The sequence below is a fragment of the Dendropsophus ebraccatus genome, chromosome 5, assembly GCF_027789765.1.
Source record: "Dendropsophus ebraccatus isolate aDenEbr1 chromosome 5, aDenEbr1.pat, whole genome shotgun sequence".
Classification (NCBI taxonomy): Eukaryota; Metazoa; Chordata; class Amphibia; order Anura; family Hylidae; genus Dendropsophus; species Dendropsophus ebraccatus.
In genome coordinates, this window is record NC_091458.1 from 105,279,717 (window position 1) to 105,298,681 (window position 18,965).

General features: G+C 44.8%; 1 protein-coding gene across 1 annotated transcript in view; it reads right to left on the reverse strand.

Annotated features, from left to right (window-relative positions):
- Positions 1 to 18,965, reverse strand: part of RASA3 (RAS p21 protein activator 3) — a 157,315-nt gene that overhangs the window by 91,915 nt on the left and 46,435 nt on the right. The window contains exon 2 of the mRNA XM_069970900.1: positions 15,283 to 15,400. Within this exon, the coding sequence (XP_069827001.1) occupies positions 15,283 to 15,400 (118 nt within the window). The remainder of the gene's footprint in view (positions 1 to 15,282; positions 15,401 to 18,965) is intronic.

Here is an 18,965-nt window from a genome sequence, read left to right on the forward strand (position 1 = left end):
GTGTGGGGTCTGTATACAGGGGGGAGAGGACCGGTGTTGGGGGGGGGGGGGGGTCTGTATACAGGACTGGTGTGTGGGGGGGGCTGTATACAGGGGGAGAGGACTGGTGTGTGTGGTCTGTATACAGGGGGAGAGGACTGGTGTGTGGGGTCTTTATACAGGGGGAGAGGACTGGTGTGTGTGTTCTGTATACAGGGGGAGAGGACTGGTGTGTGGGGTCTGCATACAGGGGGAGAGGACTGGTGTGTGGGGTCTGCATACAGGGGGAGAGGACTGGTGTGTGGGGTCTGCATACAGGGGGAGAGGACTGGTGTGTGGTCTGTATACAGGGGAGAGGACTGGTGCGTGGGGTCTGCATACAGGGGGAGAGGACTGGTGTGTGGTCTGTATACAGGGGAGAGGACTGGTGTGTGGGGTCTGTATACAGGGGAGAGGACTGGTGTGTGGGGTCTGTATACAGGGGGGAGAGGACCGGTGTGGGGGGGGGGGTCTGTATACAGGACGACAGGACTGGTGTGGGGGGGGGGGGGCTGTATACAGGGGGAGAGGACTGGTGTGTGTGGTCTGTATACAGGGGGAGAGGACTGGTGTGTGGGGTCTTTATACAGGGGGAGAGGACTGGTGTGTGGGGTCTGTATACAGGGGGAGAGGACTGGTGTGTGTGTGTTCTGTATACAGGGGGAGAGGACTGGTGTGTGGGGTCTGCATACAGGGGGAGAGGACTGGTGTGTGGGATCTGCATACAGGGGGAGAGGACTGGTGTGTGGGATCTGCATACAGGGGGAGAGGACTGGTGTGTGGGGTCTGCATACAGGGGGAGAGGACTGGTGTGTGGTCTGTATACAGGGGAGAGGACTGGTGTGTGGGGTCTGTATACAGGGGAGAGGACTGGTGTGTGGGGTCTGTATACAGGGGAGAGGACTGGTGTGTGGGGTCTGTATACAGGGGAGAGGACTGGTGTGTGGGGTCTGTATACAGGGGAGAGGACTGGTGTGTGTGGTCTGTATACAGGAGGAGAGGACTGGTGTGTGGGGGTCTGTATACAGGGGAGAGGACTCGTGTGGGGTCTGTATACAGGGGGAGAGGACTGGTGTGTGTAGGGTCTGTATACAGGGGAGAGGACTGGTGTGTGGGGTCTGTATACAGGGGAGAAGACTGGCGTGTGTGGGGTCTGTATACAGGGGAGAGGACTGGTGTGTGGGGTCTGTATACAGGGGGAGAGGACTGGTGTGTGGGGGTCTGTATACAGGGGAGAGGACTGGTGTGTGGGGTCTGTATACAGGGGAGAGGACTGGTGTGTGTAGTCTGTATACAGGGGGAGAGGACTGGTGTGTGGGGTCTGTATACAAGGGGAGAGGACTGGTGTGTGTGGGGTCTGTATACAGGGGAGAGGACTGGTGTGTGTGGGGTCTGTATACAGGGGAGAGGACTGGTGTGTGGGGGGTCTGTATACAGGGGGAAAGGACTGGTGTGTGGGGTCTGTATACAGGGAGAGGACTGGTGTGTAGGGTCTGTATACAGGGGGAGAGGACTGGTGTGTGTGGGGGGTGTATACAGGGGGAGAGGACTGGTGTGTGTGTGGGGTCTGTATACAGGGGGAGAGGACTGGTGTGTGTGGGGTCTTTATAGAGGGGGAGAGGACTGGTGTGTGTGGGGTCTTTATACAGGGAAGAGGACTGGTGTGTGTGGGGTCTGTATACAGGGGAGAGGACTGGTGTGTGTGGGGTCTGTACACAGGGGGAGAGGACTGGTGTGTAGGGTCTGTATACAGGGGGAGAGGACTGGAGTGGGGGGCGGGCTGTATACAGGGAAGAGGACTGGTGTGTAGGGTCTGTATACAGGGGGAGAGGACTGGTGTGTGTGGTCTGTATACAGGGGAGAGGACTGGTGTGTGGGGTCTGTATACAGGGGAGAGGACTGGTGTGTGGGGTCTGTATACAGGGGGAGAGGACTGGTGTGTGGGGGGTCTGTATAGAGGGGGAGAGGACTGGTGTGTGGGGGGTCTTTATACAGGGGAGAGGACTGGTGTGTGTGGGGTCTGTATACAGGGGAGAGGACTGGTGTGGGGGGGTCTGTATACAGGGGAGAGGACTGGTGTGGGGGGGGGGTGTATACAGGGTGAGAGGACTGGTGTGGGGGGGGGTCTGTATACAGGGGAGAGGACTGGTGTGTGGGGTCTGTATACAGGGGGAGAGGACTGGTGTGTGGGGTCTGTATACAGGGGGAGAGGACTGGTGTGTGTAGGGTCTGTATACAGGGGAGAGGACTGGTGTGTGTGGGGTCTGTATACAGGAAAGAGGACTGGTGTGTGTGTGGGGGGGTCTGTATACGGGGGAGAGGACTGGTGTGAGTCTGTATACAGGGGGAGAGGACTGGTGTGTGTGTGGGGGGGTCTGTATACAGGGGGAGAGGACTAGTGTGTGGGGTCTGTATACAGGGGGAGAGGGGACCAGTGTGGGGTGTCTGTGTACAGGGGTTCTCTCCCCCTGTATACAGACCCCACATACCAGTCCTCTCCCCTGTATACAAACCCCACATACCAGTCCTCTCCCCCTGTATACAGACCCCCCCCCACACCAGTCCTCTCCCCCTGTATACAGACCCCCCCACACACAAGTCCTCTCCCCCTGTATACAGACCCCACACACACGCCTGTACTCTCCACTATATACAGACCCCACACACCAGTCCTCTCCCACTGTATGTAGACCCCACATACCAGTCCTCTCCCCCTGTATACAGACTCCACACACCGGTCCTCTCCCCTGTATACAGACTCCACACACTAGTCCTCTCCCCCTGTATACAGACCCCCCCCACACCAGTCCTCTCCCCCTGTATACAGACCCCCCACACCAGTCCTCTCCCCCTATATACAGACCCCCCACACCACTCCTCTCCCCCTGTATACAGACCCCCCACACCAGTCCTCTCCCCCTGTATACAGACCCCCCCCCACACCAGTCCTCTCCCCCTGTATACAGACCTCACACACCAGTCCTCTCCCCCTGTATACAGACCCCACACACCAGTCCTCTCCCCCTATATACAGACCCCCCACACCAGTCCTCTCCCCCTGTATACAGACCCCCCACACCAGTGCTCCCCCCCTGTATACAGCCCCCCACACACCAATCCTCTCCTCCTGTATACAGACCCCACACATACCAGTCCTCTCCCCCTGTATATAGACCCCCCACACACCAGTCCTCTCCCCTGTATATAGAACCCACACACCAGTCCTCTCCCCCTATATACAGACCCCACACCAGTCCTCTCCCCCTGTATACAGACCCCCCCACACACCAGTCCTCTCCCCCTGTATACAGACCATACACCAGTCCTCTCCCCCTGTATACAGACCCCCCCCACACACTAGTCCTCTCCCCTGTATAGACCCCACACCAGTCCTCTCCCCTGTATACAGACCCCACACACCAGTCCTCTCCCCTGTATACAGACTACACACACCAGTCCTTTCCCCCTGTATATAGACCCCCCCACACACCAGTCTTCTCCCCTGTATACAGACCCCACACACCAGTCCTCTCCCCTGTATACAGACCCCACACACCAGTCCTCTCCCCCTGTATACAGACCACACACACAGCAGTCCTCTCCCCCTGTATACAGACCATACACCAGTCCTCTCCCCCTGTATACAGACCCCACACACCAGTCCTCTCCCCTGTATACAGACCCCACACACCAGTCCTCTCCCCCTGTATACAGACCACACACACACACCAGTCCTCTACCCCTGTATACAGACCCCCCCACACACACACCAGTCCTCTCCCCCTGTATACAGACCCCACACACCAGTCCTCTCCCCCTGTATACAGACCCCACACACTAGTCCTCTCCCCTGTATAGACCCCACACCAGTCCTCTCCCCCTGTATATAGATCCCCACACACCAGTCCTTTCCCCCTGTATATAGATCCCCACACACCAGTCCTCTCCCCCTGTATACAGACCACACACACCAGTCCTCTCCCCTGTATACAGACCCCACACACCAGTCCTCTCCCCCTGTATACAGACCCCACACACCAGTCCTCTCCCCCTGTATACAGACCTCACACACCAGTCCTCTCCCCCTGTATACAGACCCCCCACACACCAGTCCTCTCCCCCTGTATACAGACCCCCCACACACCAGTCCTCTCCCCCTGTATACAGACCCCACACACACCAGTCCTCTCCCCCTGTATACAGACCCCCCACACACCAGTCCTCTCCCCTGTATACCCCTCCATGCTACTATGGATATTGCAGCTTCCTTCACTCTGTTTCTGCACAGTGAATGGTGCAGCAGCTCACTACTTCCTACTTCCGGTCGAGGCCCCGCCCCTCCTGGTGACATCACACCTCAAAGGAGAGGATACATTCTAGCATCTACCGTGTATTTATATATGATATATGTATTTACAGTATATATATATATATATATATATACATATATATATGTGTTTGTGTGTGTGTGTATATATAGTGTATGCATTCCTCTGTAGTATGCTTATGATAAATGCATGTATGAATGTGCAGTAGGCATGTAGAGGCATGTAGACACATATAGAGGCCATGTTCACATGGCGTAACATACCGGCCGTTCTGTGGACGGTGTTAGAGAAGATCATTCTAGTCGGTACTGCAGTACCAGACGGATAATCTTCACTGCCGCTGAATTCGGATGCAGGCGTATCAGTGTGTGTCTGCATCCGAATTCCCTCTGCTCACAATGGAGCGTGCGTCCAGAGTCGCACGCGCCATTGTGTGAACTGACTCGGTTTTCTGTGGCCGCAGAAAACTGACATGTCAGTTTCATGCGGCGCCGCTAGGGATCCCGGCCGGAGTGTATACTATGTGTATACACTCCAGTCAAGATTCCTTAGAAAGTACCATTACGTAAGTTCCATAGTAATCATGGCTGTTGTTACAACAGCCATGATTGTTACGTAACCTACGCAGTGGGAACATGGCTTTATAATGTATATTTGTACAGATTGTGTTCATATGTGCATGTATTAAACAAAATACAAAGGACCACATCTACTTCATGCAAAAATTGTGTCTTTTTATTCTTACAGTATTATATATATTTTGTATATGCAATGTGGTAGAATATGAAAACACATGTTTTGCATGGAGGAGATTCTGTCCTAGTTTATAGTCTACTTTGTGAGAGGGATGCCAGGGGTTGGTTGTAGTGCGCACAGCACAAGGGAATCTGCAGTACACAGCGCGACACAAAGTGTATACTGCCTGTGGTAGACAAATTGTGCCGACATGTGACCATACACAAACTGTAGCATCAGCACAATCTGTTTAATGCCGGCTACATGTGTACATATGTATGCATGCACAGTGTGTGTTTATGATGTATGTATGTATGCACAATGTGTGTCTGTATGTATACATGTATGTATGCACAGTGTGTATGTATGTATGTATTTATGTATATATATATGTATATATGCACAGTGTGTATGTATGTGTATATGTATGTATGCACAGTGTGTGTATGTATGTATGCATGCATCGTATGTATGTGTGCACAGTGTGCGTCTGTATGCATATATGTATGTATGCACAGTGTGTATGTATGTATGTGTGCACAGTGTGTGTCTATGTATGTATGTATGTATGTATGCACAGTGTGTATGTATGTGTGCAGTGTGTATGTATATTTGTGTGCATGCACAGTATGTATGTGTGCACAGTGTTTGTGTGTGTGTATGAATGTATGTATGTATGCATGCACAGTGTGTGTGTGTTTGTCTTTATGTATGTATGTATGCACAGTATGTATGTATGTGTGCACAGTGTGTGTTGAGTGTTTGTGATGTATGTATAGCATATGTGGTGTGTGGATGCGGGTAAGAAATACAGAGGGGACCTGATACTATAATACTATATAGAGGTGCAGAAGGGCTGGACTACTATATAGTAACACAGACTTCTTATAAGGGGGCACAGAGGGAGAAAGGTTACTGTGTTAAGCAATACACTTGAAGATGATGCTGGAGCAAGGATCCTAAATTGTTTGTCTGGTAGATCTTGCAGGGAGGTGTCATGGCTGGAGAAGTCTTCATGATAGCCAAGCAAGAAAAAGAGAACAACTTCATCAAAAACGTCACTTGCTATTCATGCACAGAAAACACCTCCTGTGAGTCACTGGATGTAACTGCACTATAATTACTCCTTTTTAAATCATCCTTTTTATTACCAGCTAAAGTGTAAATCAGTCAGAGCAGGCCGGGGCAGGAGGTGCAGCTGGGGCTCTGCTCTACCTCTCACACTTCAGATGGTAATGATTATAAAAGTTTATGTAGGACTAAAGGTCCTGTCACTTATATCTCCCTCGCACCTGTATGCCGGGATCTACAACACTGTACGTGGTATGGACCACTCTTATTCCCTTTAAGAGCACAGACATACCTAATCCATTGTGGATTTGGTGCATCTGAAATACATAAATATGCAACATCAAATCCACAGCAGATTATGTTGTTTTTTATGTGTTGATGGTAGGGTTCATGTATTTAATGAAGTAGTGAGTAATGAGCAGAATTCGCTACAGCCTGTATAGCACACTGCTGTCTATAATATATTGGGGAGCATATATTATGTGGGCTGCTGAGGTTTGAGTGCCAGGGCTGATTTTAAGTCCCAGTCCGGCCCTGCAAGTGTACCTAGAAGAAAAGATGATGAAGGCAAAGGGCAGTCAAACCAGATATACATTTGATTTGTTTTTTTCTTCTGTTCATTTTGTAATTGATGAAATTAAACAATTAACATTTCTACTTTTGAAAGCATTCTTACTTTGCTGCATTTTTTACCTGCCCAACTGCACACTACTGTATGTCCAATATGGTGCATATGCTGTACTCTTTCTGGTAAAATACTGTGCACAGTGTTTTGTCAACTTGCACACCATATTGCCTGCTGTACTGTATATCAGACCATATTATCCAACTAGAAGAAATCCAAATAAAGGCCAAAATGTTTTTTTTTGCATAATTGCATAAAAGAGGAGAATAGGCATAGATCCTTAGGATAACAAACACAATGGGGGAGATTTATCAACAAGGGGAGTACGTCAGCCGTATCCCCGCTGGCCTGAAAGGCGTGGCTTCCTCCTGTGCCAGATTCATCTTGCAGGCGTAAATCATGATACAAATCTACATCCGCTCCTGAGCAGGTGTATACTCGTGCAGCAATGCCTGCGCCAGGCACAGGGCTGGGCAACTTTACTAAGAGGAGTACACCTCTTAGTAAATCCAGCTGGGGAAAAGGGTGCAGGGCTTTATTTAAGACTGGTCTTGATTAATCTCCCTCTATATTCTTATATGACCTATGTCTGGTACAGAGTATATACGAGCACTTCCCTAACAAAATGTTTTAATGAGAATCACACCCTTTCACAAAATGGCATAAACTGAAATTATAAGTCTGCTAGACAAGGCCTTAATGACAACTAACATTGTGACATCAATAATTTCCTATGGGTGGAAAGTTATGTGTGTAACCTTGTGACTATCTTGGGTATAATGACAGAGGCTTGCTACTTAAATCGCTGTATATTCTGAGCATATTCATAGATGACACCCTTTAATACCAGATTATAACACTATCTGTTTTACTTCTGAAGCGTTGCCAGAGTGAAAGAATAGTGCGGATCGGAAACACTAAGGATTATAGTTTTACAACAAGTGTACTGGGAAGGAGGCATTAAAAGGGTTATCTAGGCTTAGAAAAACATGGCTGCTTTCTTACAGAACAGGTATATTAGACATGTGTCTAACATACTGTGAACAGTAAGAAAAATAACAAGTAGTCACTGATAAATGTTGAGGGTTTTGCACCAACTTCCACATCTCTTGTCAGGCTCATGATGAGTATGTCCCATGACACATAAATAGGGATGGTCGGAACCAAGTTCGGTTCGGGTTCGTACGAACCCGAACCCTCGGTAATGATTCCCGCTGTCTGCCCGCTCCGTGGAGCGGGCGGATCCAGCGGGAGGACCGCCTGGAAAACTGGGATACAGCCATAGCCATAGACTGTATCCCAGTTTTCCAGGCGTTACTCCCGCTGTATCCGCCCGTTCCACGGAACGGGCAGACAGCGGGAATCTGCTGCAGAGTGTTCGGGTTCGGACCATCCCTACACATAAAGGTATTGCAGCTTTTAGGATTGTCGCAGTTCTAGTAAATAAGGCCGAACCACTGAAATCTTAAGGAGAATTCCAGCGAAAATTTTTAATAAAGTATTGTATTGCCCCCCAAAAGTTATACAAGTCACCAATATACACTTATTACGGGAAATGCACATAAAGTTCTTTTTTTCCTGCACTTACTACTGCATCAAGGCTTCAGTTCCTGGATAACATGGTGATGTCACAACCCGACTCTCAGAGCTGTAGAGGCTGTGGCTGCTGGAGAGGATGATGGCAGAGGGATGCTCAGTGTCCCTCCAGTGCCCTGTGTCCCTCAGTGTCCCACTGGCATCATCCTCTCCAGCAGCCACAGCCCGCACAGCTCTGGGAGTCATCACCATGTTATCCAGGAAGTGAAGCCTTGATGCAATAGTAAGTGCAGGAAAAAAAGCATGTTATTAGCATTTCCTGTGATTAGTGTATATTAGTGATTTGTATTAATTTTAGGTGGCAATACAATACTTTAATAAAAATTTTCACTGGACTTCACCTTAAAATAAAATACTGATTTGTGTTCATACTCCCTTTAGCACATTTATCCAGCATCAGTGGTCTCAGGGGTTAGGTGGGAGCATGTTACTTCTTTCATCCTCCCAAGCACTTGATCTTCATGAATAATGAACAGCACTGCAACAAAGTATTAAGGTGTGACTGAGGTATAGTTCTGCCTCCATATCTATCAGATAACCTTAGCATTCCCAATGCTGTATCTAAATCTCTCTATACCCCACACCCACTCAAAGTGCTCAACTTTACTATTTACATTTCCTTTCTATTAGGAGCTTCCTGCTGTTTCAATTTCTACTATACAATTTACTCTGTCAATAAAGGGAAAGTTATTGTCGGCACTTCTATAAAAGTGAATACTGTTCTTGGAATATGAATATCTTTTACAGTTCCAGTAAACATTCTTTTTCTGCAGGTGCATAGAAATGAGAGCTGTACTACACGAAGTAAAGATGAATTAAAATAAACAAAATATTTACAGCATGGAGAAATCACTACATATAGGAAAGATGTAAGAAAAGAATATTCCCCACAACTGCTACATCTCCAGCCAAGACACTTATTACACTCAACAGAAAACCACCACATTGCTTATGGACCAGGTTGTAAGTCACTGCAGTTTGTTTTTAATGTAATAAGGACATACATTTGGATAACTCAATGTCAACTAAAACAAACTTTACTAAGTCTTTTCCAGTAGGGCATTTTATGACTCCTCAGACTACCACTTCCCCACAGTGGAAATATAAGAGAAGCAGTGGTCTAAGACAGTGCTGACACTTGTAAAAGACATCACCATCGATTCCAGTCACAAATCACCAATAGTATACACTAAAGTTGAGCAAACTTGGAGCGCGCTCATGTTCGTCCGAACCCAAGCACGCGGCATTTGATTAAAGATGGCTGCTGTAGTTGGATGTAGTTTGCTCAGCACTAGTGTACACCAATATGGGTAGTAATTTTAAAAATCAACATATGAGGCTTGGAAGGGACACTAATTTATGCAGACTAAAGCCCCTATTACACAGGGTAACTGGAAGAGCAAATGAGCACTGTCATCGCTCCTTGTTTCCCGCACACTGGCGCCACTATTACACGTGGCAGCAGTGAGCGGGTAAGTGCAGGGGAGGACGTATGGAGCTGCGCGAAGGGGGGGGGGCTGCCAGGGTGATCACTAGATCGTCCGGGCAGCCCATAGAGGATAGTGGCGGTCTGCTGCCACCGCTCCTATTCCACGGAGCGACGGCAGCATATCGCTGCTATCACAGTCGTTTGTCTTTCAACATGTTGAAGGACAAATGACAGCAACGATCAGCCGACATTGTTCATGTCCGCTGATCGTCGCTTTCTATTACACGGGCCGATTATTGGCCGAATACAGTTCTGTGTAATAGGGCTTTAATAAAATCAACAGCTGAGTCATCAGGTTTGGGTTTGTCCACATTTACTGGAGGATCACTCAACCCCTTCCTGCTCATTTGTGTGTGTATACATTATATAACAAATTACTCAGCTCAAGAACTGAAGTTCACAGACCTAAAATGCATGCCTGTGAAGGTGCATCACCCTCGCCTGGTGCTGAGATTAGTTACAGTACATTAAACCATCTGACAGCTTCCTTTTAAAGGCTCCTATAATCAGTAGCTTGGAGAAGTAAAAATAATGTAAAAACCTGTTCCAAAAATAAATGTTCTACTGCCAGTTCAATCTACTGTAATAATACAGTTTGTTGCATTATGAAAATGCAGACGAGAAGCTACCAAAATTATTTTTGCTAGGTATTAACAGTCTACTTTGACAAGTACTAAGAAAAGGACAGATCGGGGAACAAAATTAGATGTAGATATAATCTGTTCTCTGCTCATGAGGCTCTCGTATAGTTCTCAATTACACCACATAGGACAGATTGCTATTCCAATTACAGCTCAGTAATTGAACATTTCTTCTCTGTTCACTGCAGATTCATGAGAGGTGGGGGCTTCACATGGGTCTCCTAATTGGTGTTTAGTTTCTAATACACCAAACTGCCTTCTCAATATTTTCTCTATTCTACTACTATATTTAGGAATATAATCAGTCTACATAAGCAAGCCGCTTATATTTACAGTGACAAACATTAGAAAATGGATATCCATCTAGAAAAACACCCTAGCAAAAAAAGGCTAGGTTCACGTTTCTGCCTGGGATCGGAAGTTTTGTTGGTTCTGGGTAAGGATGGTCCGATCCGAGTTCGGTTCGGGTTCATAAGAACTCTCGGTAATGATTCCCGCTGTCTGCCCGCTCCGTGCAGCGGGAGGACCGCCTGGAAAACTGGGATACAGCCATAGCCATAGGCTGTATGCCAGTTTTCCAGGCGGTCCTTCCGCTGTATCCACCCGCTCCACGGAGCAGGCAGACAGCGGGAATCTGATGCCGAGCGTTCGGAGGGTTCGGACCATCCCTAGTTCTGGGGGATCTGAGCAGACAAAAAAATTAAAGTAAACAGATTTCTCAGGTGTCCATCTGAATCTGTTAGTGTCCATTATTGAAGGGACCCATCCAGCCCTGTTCTGTGGTGCTGAATAGACTTTCTGACAGAGGTTCCAAAGACTCCAGATGGAAATGTGCACCTAGCCTTTATTTTCTATGTATTCTACAGGGGCTACAGATACATCAGCCTTGGTTAGCATTACACCACTAATGCTTCCTGAGGGTAGACTAGGATTGTTCAACAATACACTTCTCATCACCAATAGCCCACCCCATGTTCAACATCCACATCATGTTATAAAGCAGAAAAATCTGAGCAGACCGATATATAACTTTGTGGGGAAAGATTCCATGTAACTTGTTGATTAAAATCCCTGATCATCCTATGTTAAAGCAAATGTACCATCAGTGTTTTTCACATGAATAGACCGGCACTGGCACAGGTATGACGGGGCAGCGGTTCTTTTTTCGACCTGCGGCCCGATTTCCACGCGCAGCATCGGTGTACCAAGCACGAAGCACTGGAGGAAGGCCCAACGGCCTCCAGTGTGACGATCTGCCCTTTGTAACGTGGCTCCATTGATTCTAATAGAGACACGTCACAGAAGGGAAGGAAGATACTCACACTGGGTAATTAGGGAGTCAGGCCATGGTTAAAAAAAAAAAAAAAAGGACAGCGCCACCGGCATCCCCATGCTGGTTCTGGTCTATTCATGTAAAAAAACAAAAAGCGATTTGCCTCTGGTACATTCACTTTAAGGAAACCATTAGACAGTGTCACTAAATGGACTGGACTACTTAGCAAGGAAACATCAGGGTTTTCATTCAATAATTTAAAAGTCATCCTAAATATTTTCCCATAAAGATATATTATAAATAAATATATATTATATAATTATATATATATATATATATATATATATATATATATATATATATATATATATATATATACTGTAGACATGTCACTGGAGAAGTGTTCAAGGGGGTGTACATCTCACCTAGGTTACTGCATAGTGAGAGATGGTGAATCCAGGAGGGATCTGTTGCTCAGCAGTGTTATGCTGCTGAGTTATTTATTATTGCCGCGCCTGGATTTACATGGAATGGCAGGTAGGTTTGGTAGTGGGACCTGTCATTCCCTCCCCCGATCCAGTTTGGGTTTTGTGATCAGGTGAGCTCTAATGAGCCTAAGAGGGTAAAAGCTCTCACAGTGTGGAGGTGGTTGCTCTCAGCCAGGAGTGATCAGCCTGTGTGTTTGGGGGAAGCTGTGAACGCAGCGACTGCTGGAGCTAATATACACCCTGCGATACCCAGGTGAAAGACGCTGTGTTATAGAGTTATGGTACTTTTACACGGGACGATTGATCGTTCGTTTTTGCACGATAACGGTCAAATTCAAACGATAATTGTACGTGTAAACGCAGCGAACGATCAAATGACGAGCAAAAAATTGTTCATTTTGATCTTTCAACATGTTCACAAATCATCGTTGATCGTTCGCAAAAAATTCGCAGATTGTTCAGTGTAAACATTCTTTCAACGATTTCCCCTATGTGTGAGATAGGCTTAAACGATTGCAAAACGATCGCATAGCGAATTTTTCGTACGATGTATCGTTCCGTCTAAACACTGATCGTTATAAAAAAACCATCGTTCATTCAAAATCGTTAATTGTGCGATCGGGCGAATTATCGCACCGTGTAAAAGTACCATTAGATAGGTGAGAGAACCTGTTAGTAAGCGCCCAGACGGCAAGATCTTTTTGTTTAATACTGAAAAGCACGGTGTTGCTGTATTTCTGTTTGCTGGACTGTTTATGCTGCAAATAAACGCCAAGCTGCTCTTTTATAAATCCAAGTCTGCTGTGAACTGTGTCCAAACACACCATCCCCCGGGAAGATCCCTACAATACACACACATATACATACACGCTCAGTTCTTTCCGCTGTATAACATGATTTTATTAGCTTAGGTAGCATTTTCATGGTGACCTTTAATAAAGTTCCCTTTATTAAAAATAAGAATATGATTATCAGAAGGGCAGCACTGAGTATCTGCTTTAACCAAAGACAATTACATAAACACTTAAAATATTCTGAACATCAGGAACAAGTAAAAAAAAAAAAGTAAGCTATACCAAACACGTAAAAAAATGAAACTAAAAGTAATAAGTTATACAATGTTACCATAAACTGCCTGCAAATATACCCAAAATGTATTGTGATAATGAACTCTGTAACCTATCCCCCCCCCCCCCCCCCCCCCCTAGCTCAGGACCCTGCAGTGCACTCAAGCTCCTCTTTAGAAGACACCACAGAGCTTTGTCTGTGCAGGGACTCGCATGAAGAATAATAATGAGTTGGTTCATGTGAAGGAAAGAAAAAAAATCAGTGTTAATAGATTTTATTTTAAGCTAGTGCTGCACAGCAAGGTCTATTAATATGCTGACGCTATTATACATCTTTTACTTGCTAAATAGATCACATTTATCTCTAGCTTTTTAGCTCTACTATACTTATAACGTATATATGTATAAAGCACGTTTATGCATGCATGTATGTATGTATGTATGTAAAAGTGTGTGTGTGTGTGTGTGTGTGTGTGTGTGTGTGAATATGTGTGTGTCTGTGCCTCAAGTTGTGTATGCATGTGTGCACACAGGTATGCATGTAAAAACGTGTACATGTAAGTATGTAACCAGAAGTGTGCACAAGTGTATATAAATGCCAAAATATGTGTATTTATGGCCTTACCTTGGATGGTGCCCTGTGTAGTACACATAATCACACGCAAAAAGTGTATAAGAGTAAATTCACATGGGCGGATCCGCTGCGAGTTTAACGTTGCGATAAATCCGCAGATTAAAACTCGCAGCGTGTTTGTAACGTTTTTTTTTATTGACCATAGGATGTCTGTGCGATTTGAGCAGTGATTTTTATTTTTTTTTTGGCGTGAAACTGTGTGAATTTACCCTAAGGGCTACACAGTATGATGCCCACATAAACATACAGGGGGAGATTTATTAAACATGGTGTAAGTGAAACTGGCTCAGTTGCTCCTAGCAACCAATCAGATTCCACCTTTCATTTTTCAAAGAGTCTGTGAGGATTGAATGGTGGAATCTGATTGGTTGCTAGGGGCACTTGAGCCCGTTTCACTTTACACCATGTTTGACAAATCTCCCCTACAGTTTCTTAAATAATAAATGCTACTGCTAATATCCTGCCTAGGTAACAATAGCGCAAAATGCTTAAAAGTATATACTACCATACAATACCAAATAATATCAAAACACATTAACAATCATTTTAAAAAAGCAGATGTAGTAATTTAATAACATTAGTATAACAATGCTATGTGACCAATGGTGGCACAATCCTCAAATGGCAGGTCACCTGTAGCACCTTCTTCAGCAGAAGTGGCTGATCGTCTGCGATCATTTATCATGAAAATGGCTTTGTGCAATAGGACAGTAAGACCAGCATGTGTATGAGGGGAGGGAATAACCAATTATTTAGCCAATAATTGGACCATAATCATAAAATATGAGACAATAAATTAGTCTCTTGTAAAAGCCAGGAATATTGAACACAACAGTGAAGTCATGAGTGGGTAATATACACATAGACACAAACACCCATGATTTATAGCAGCATAGGGAACATGCAGAACACAGGAGACATCATAGCACTTCTACAATCTAAACTGTAAATCTCGTGTAGCAATCTCCCCAGCTGGAGGGATGTTGCAATATTAAACATTATGAAGTTGTTTATAAAAAAAAGAAAAGAAATGGAATCACAGACTCATACGCTGATCTGTGTACTACTATGAAGAGGTTTTTGATCTCTTCCACAAAATTATTTTGATTAAAAAAAAACAAAACTGTAATTTCCTTTTTATAATATGGAAGTAAGATCTCTGTACAATGAAATTCACTAGTAAAAGCACCACTAAATCTATGTCTAGATCAATATGGTGAGTACAGCTTCCTTCCCAGTGGTTTTTAGATGTAAGTAGTTGCCATTTGGTTTGGCACAGAACAAATTCATAAAAATCTATTTGGTATAAACAGTTACCAGAGAGACTTTTCCACTATCTTGGTCCTGAACACTTCCTCTTGGTCTAGGTTCACGGTACAGTAACAATCTCGCATCTTGTTTGGCCCCGGATATGAAGGAAGATTTTTGGCTTCACCTGAAAAAGAGAGACGTTATTAGCTGAGGCTTATATGAAAGCAGTAATTGTACTTCATGTTAGCTTGGGGCATTCCCTAAGTAGTGTAATCATTGCTTATAAAAATCTATGTCCCATTCTAACAAATACTGGTCCAACCAACAAAATGTAGATAATCAAGAATTTCACTAATTTGTCATCTGGTTTAAGCGCCAAAAAGGACAAGTAATGTATTGAAGAGACATGTCCAATGGAAAGAGATGACAAATGTACTGCAGAAAACACTATTTATTGGCTGTAGTCGCTGTTATCACCAGGAAGAGGAAACCCCTGAGTGAGGAAATTAAAAACAGACAAAGTGTAAGAAAAGAACAACGGTTTTATAGTTCACCAATGTAAGGCCATCAGGGCCAGGGGGTTTGGCAGACTAATATTTTTCAAGGGCCAGGTCCAACCAGAGAGGTCTTCAAGGCATGCCAGGGCTGGCAGATAAAACTTGGGTAGTCCAGAAAAGGTAAGATGGGAAGAGACAGAAGACGACAAGGGAAATGAGAGGGTAGAGCACAGAAAGAGAGGAAAAGGTAAATTGAAGAGGTAATCTGAAGGTTGAATGATGGGACCCTTTGAGCAGCATGGGAAAGGACTTATTGCCAGACTTTTAGAAATAACTATGGCAGTGAATGATCTTTGCATTGGCTTTAGTAATTAGGAGATCACGTAGTTTGTGATGCAGCGTGCTGAGTTTGTCCCTGACCACCATAGATAGCAAGTATTTGATCCAATGCACAGATTTAGGAAGAGGAGTAAGGCTTTATAGAAGAACCCAGATGTCACTATCCTAATTCCAATAGAATGTACAATGTATAAGTTGGGCCCCCATAAGATGTTCTAGAACATTGTTCAAATAAAGAAGACTTGCACTCTCAAGACAGAAACAGCTTCCATCAGCTGCCTGGGAAGCTATCATCCGCCTAATCTGATGCTATAAGTCACACATTCCCTCTATCCACTTCTGACAGCATTAGAGAGATAGAGATAGAAAGAGATTTTGAAACTGGACATGGAAAGCTTAAAAAAACTAAACATACAATTGGTCACCAGTTCAAAAGCAATAGTTACATAGTTACATAGTTAATACGGTTGAAAAAAGACACATGTCCATCAAGTTCAACCAAGGAGGGGATGGATACAGGGAAGGGGGAGGGATGATAGGTTCTATACATATGCATTTATATTATTTTGCTCTAAGAACTTGTCTAGGCCAGTTTTGAAGCCCTCTACTGTTTTTGCTGTTTTCAGTAATAAGTATGTTACTAGAATTACACCATGTACCGTTCTGGCATACAGCACCTGTTAAGTGACTTTACTTAAAGGGAACAGTCAGCTAGAAAAGTAGCCTTAATCTGCCTATATGGCTACGAAGTTACGTAAGCCGAGAGACTAGCCTTTACTGTAGTTGTCCAAGGGTGAAATCCCCTAAAGAGGCTCTTAAAGTGACACTGTCACCCCCTATTTGCATTTTGACTGCTCTCCACAGGTGTAAATGTTACAGCTTTCATTACTTATTTTATATCACACCTCATTGTGCTTGTTCTGGTAAAAAGTTCTTTTTATCAACTGTGGATTGGTATATGTGGACGGGGCCTCGCTGCCTATGTGCCACATCACTCCGCCCCTAGCATCACTTAGCCCCGCCCCCATCCGTGATGTCATCGCCGCATAGGACCCGTCTCATCAGCAGCCATTGGAAGGGCCAGCCTAAAGCTCTAGACCCCACCCCCTAGATTGTCCCACACCAATTGCTGCTGAGAGGGCGATGACGTCTGGGCAGCAACAAAAAACATTATTTTTCTATCCCCCAAATAATATCTAACTTTGTTATACATTTTAACAGAACATGCCATATTCATTTAAGGTTTTTTGTTGTTTTGTTTGTCAAAGAGTAATGAACAAACCTTTGGGAATAAATTGTGAATCTTGCTCTATTTTACCTACAAAAGCAGGGTAAAAAAAAAAACAAAAAAACAAAAAAACACATATTCATCCTAAAGTGGTATCAAAAATTGTATTGAAATTAAACCCCAAGATATCTAACTTCCCGATATAGTATAACTATTAGTACTGGCCTCAGGGTGCTTTTGTGTGCTTCACCCATGACAGGAAGTTGAAAATAGAAGAACTACAATTTGTGTATCGTCTAAAGCTCCTCCATATGTTTGTAGGCAACACATCATCCACGGATGCCATAGGAGGCTTGGATAGACCTAGTCTCTGAGCTCTAGCCCCACCCCCTGAGTGATGTCACCACTTCTGATCAGCCTTTCCAGCCTATATCACCAATTCCTTGTCATATAAACAGAAACAGATCTATGGTTATTGTGACATGGGGATTGATGTGATTACAGCATGCCGCCTTGTGATGACTTCTGTTGCAGAGAGAGCATACAGAGTGATTACAGCAGGTGTGGCAATTACAATAACTATGCAAGAGTTTGCAGTGAAAGTAGATGATCTGTATAAGGAATAATGAATATTGCTCCTTAATATATACATACTCACACACACACTTTATATAGTGTTTTTTTCAGGCTCTCTACCAGGAAACAAACTCCACTGAGGGGCCCTCAAAGCTCCTAAGTGTGAAATCTCCCACCCCTTATAGTCCATCAGACCCCAAGACCCTAATAGCAGACTCCCCCAGCCACATGGTGCTGGATCATAGACTACATATACTTCTATAATGAGTCCTACTCCTCTCTAGGACCCTGGGGTAGGAAGATATGCTGAAATAGTAGACAAAGCTGGGTAGAGAAGCCATGTTTCGTCTCCAAACGTTCTGGGGGCCCAGTCAGATCCAAGGTTACCAGAACAATCTCCCTTTGATCCCATCATAGCGCGCCTTTAAGGCAATTAAATATTCCATTTAATCTTGGGTTGATCTTTTATCTTGATCCACACATTCTCGAGTTCTCAGGCTAACACTACACGCTACTGGCCCGATATAATATTTTTATATCCAACGAGAGTTGGTAGCAGTACCATCAGCCGTCCTGTGCAGACAGGAGGTGTCGGTGTAAATCTATACCCATTTTACCTCCTATACTCTTGGTGGAGTGCGGGCGTCACAATCTACAACAGTCTTGTGAGGGGAACTGGCAGGAGTGCTGTGGGAGAGCAATAAGCAGGGTGAGAGGACTGTGATGGAAATTATAGTACTAAGCAACTGTTTAACCACTAAATACAATCAGGTAATACAGAATTAAATGGATTTTGGTGGTTTCAGAACTGGGGCAGACACACAAGCAATGCTATACGCTTCTGCAGCATGTTTATTTTTTTAAACTGATGTAGTAGTACCCCTTTAATAAATGTATATATTTCTACAGAACGTGCTAGATTATTGTACCGTATTTTTCGGACTATAAGGCGCACCGGACTATAAGGCGCACCTTTAATTTTAGCCTGCTAAGCCATCTAGGTTCATATATAAGGCGCACCGGACTATAAGGCGCACCGCATTATAGTGTATAAGTTTGAACGAACGAAAAACGTAAGTCGCCTGCTGATCACAGTACTTACTGAGGCT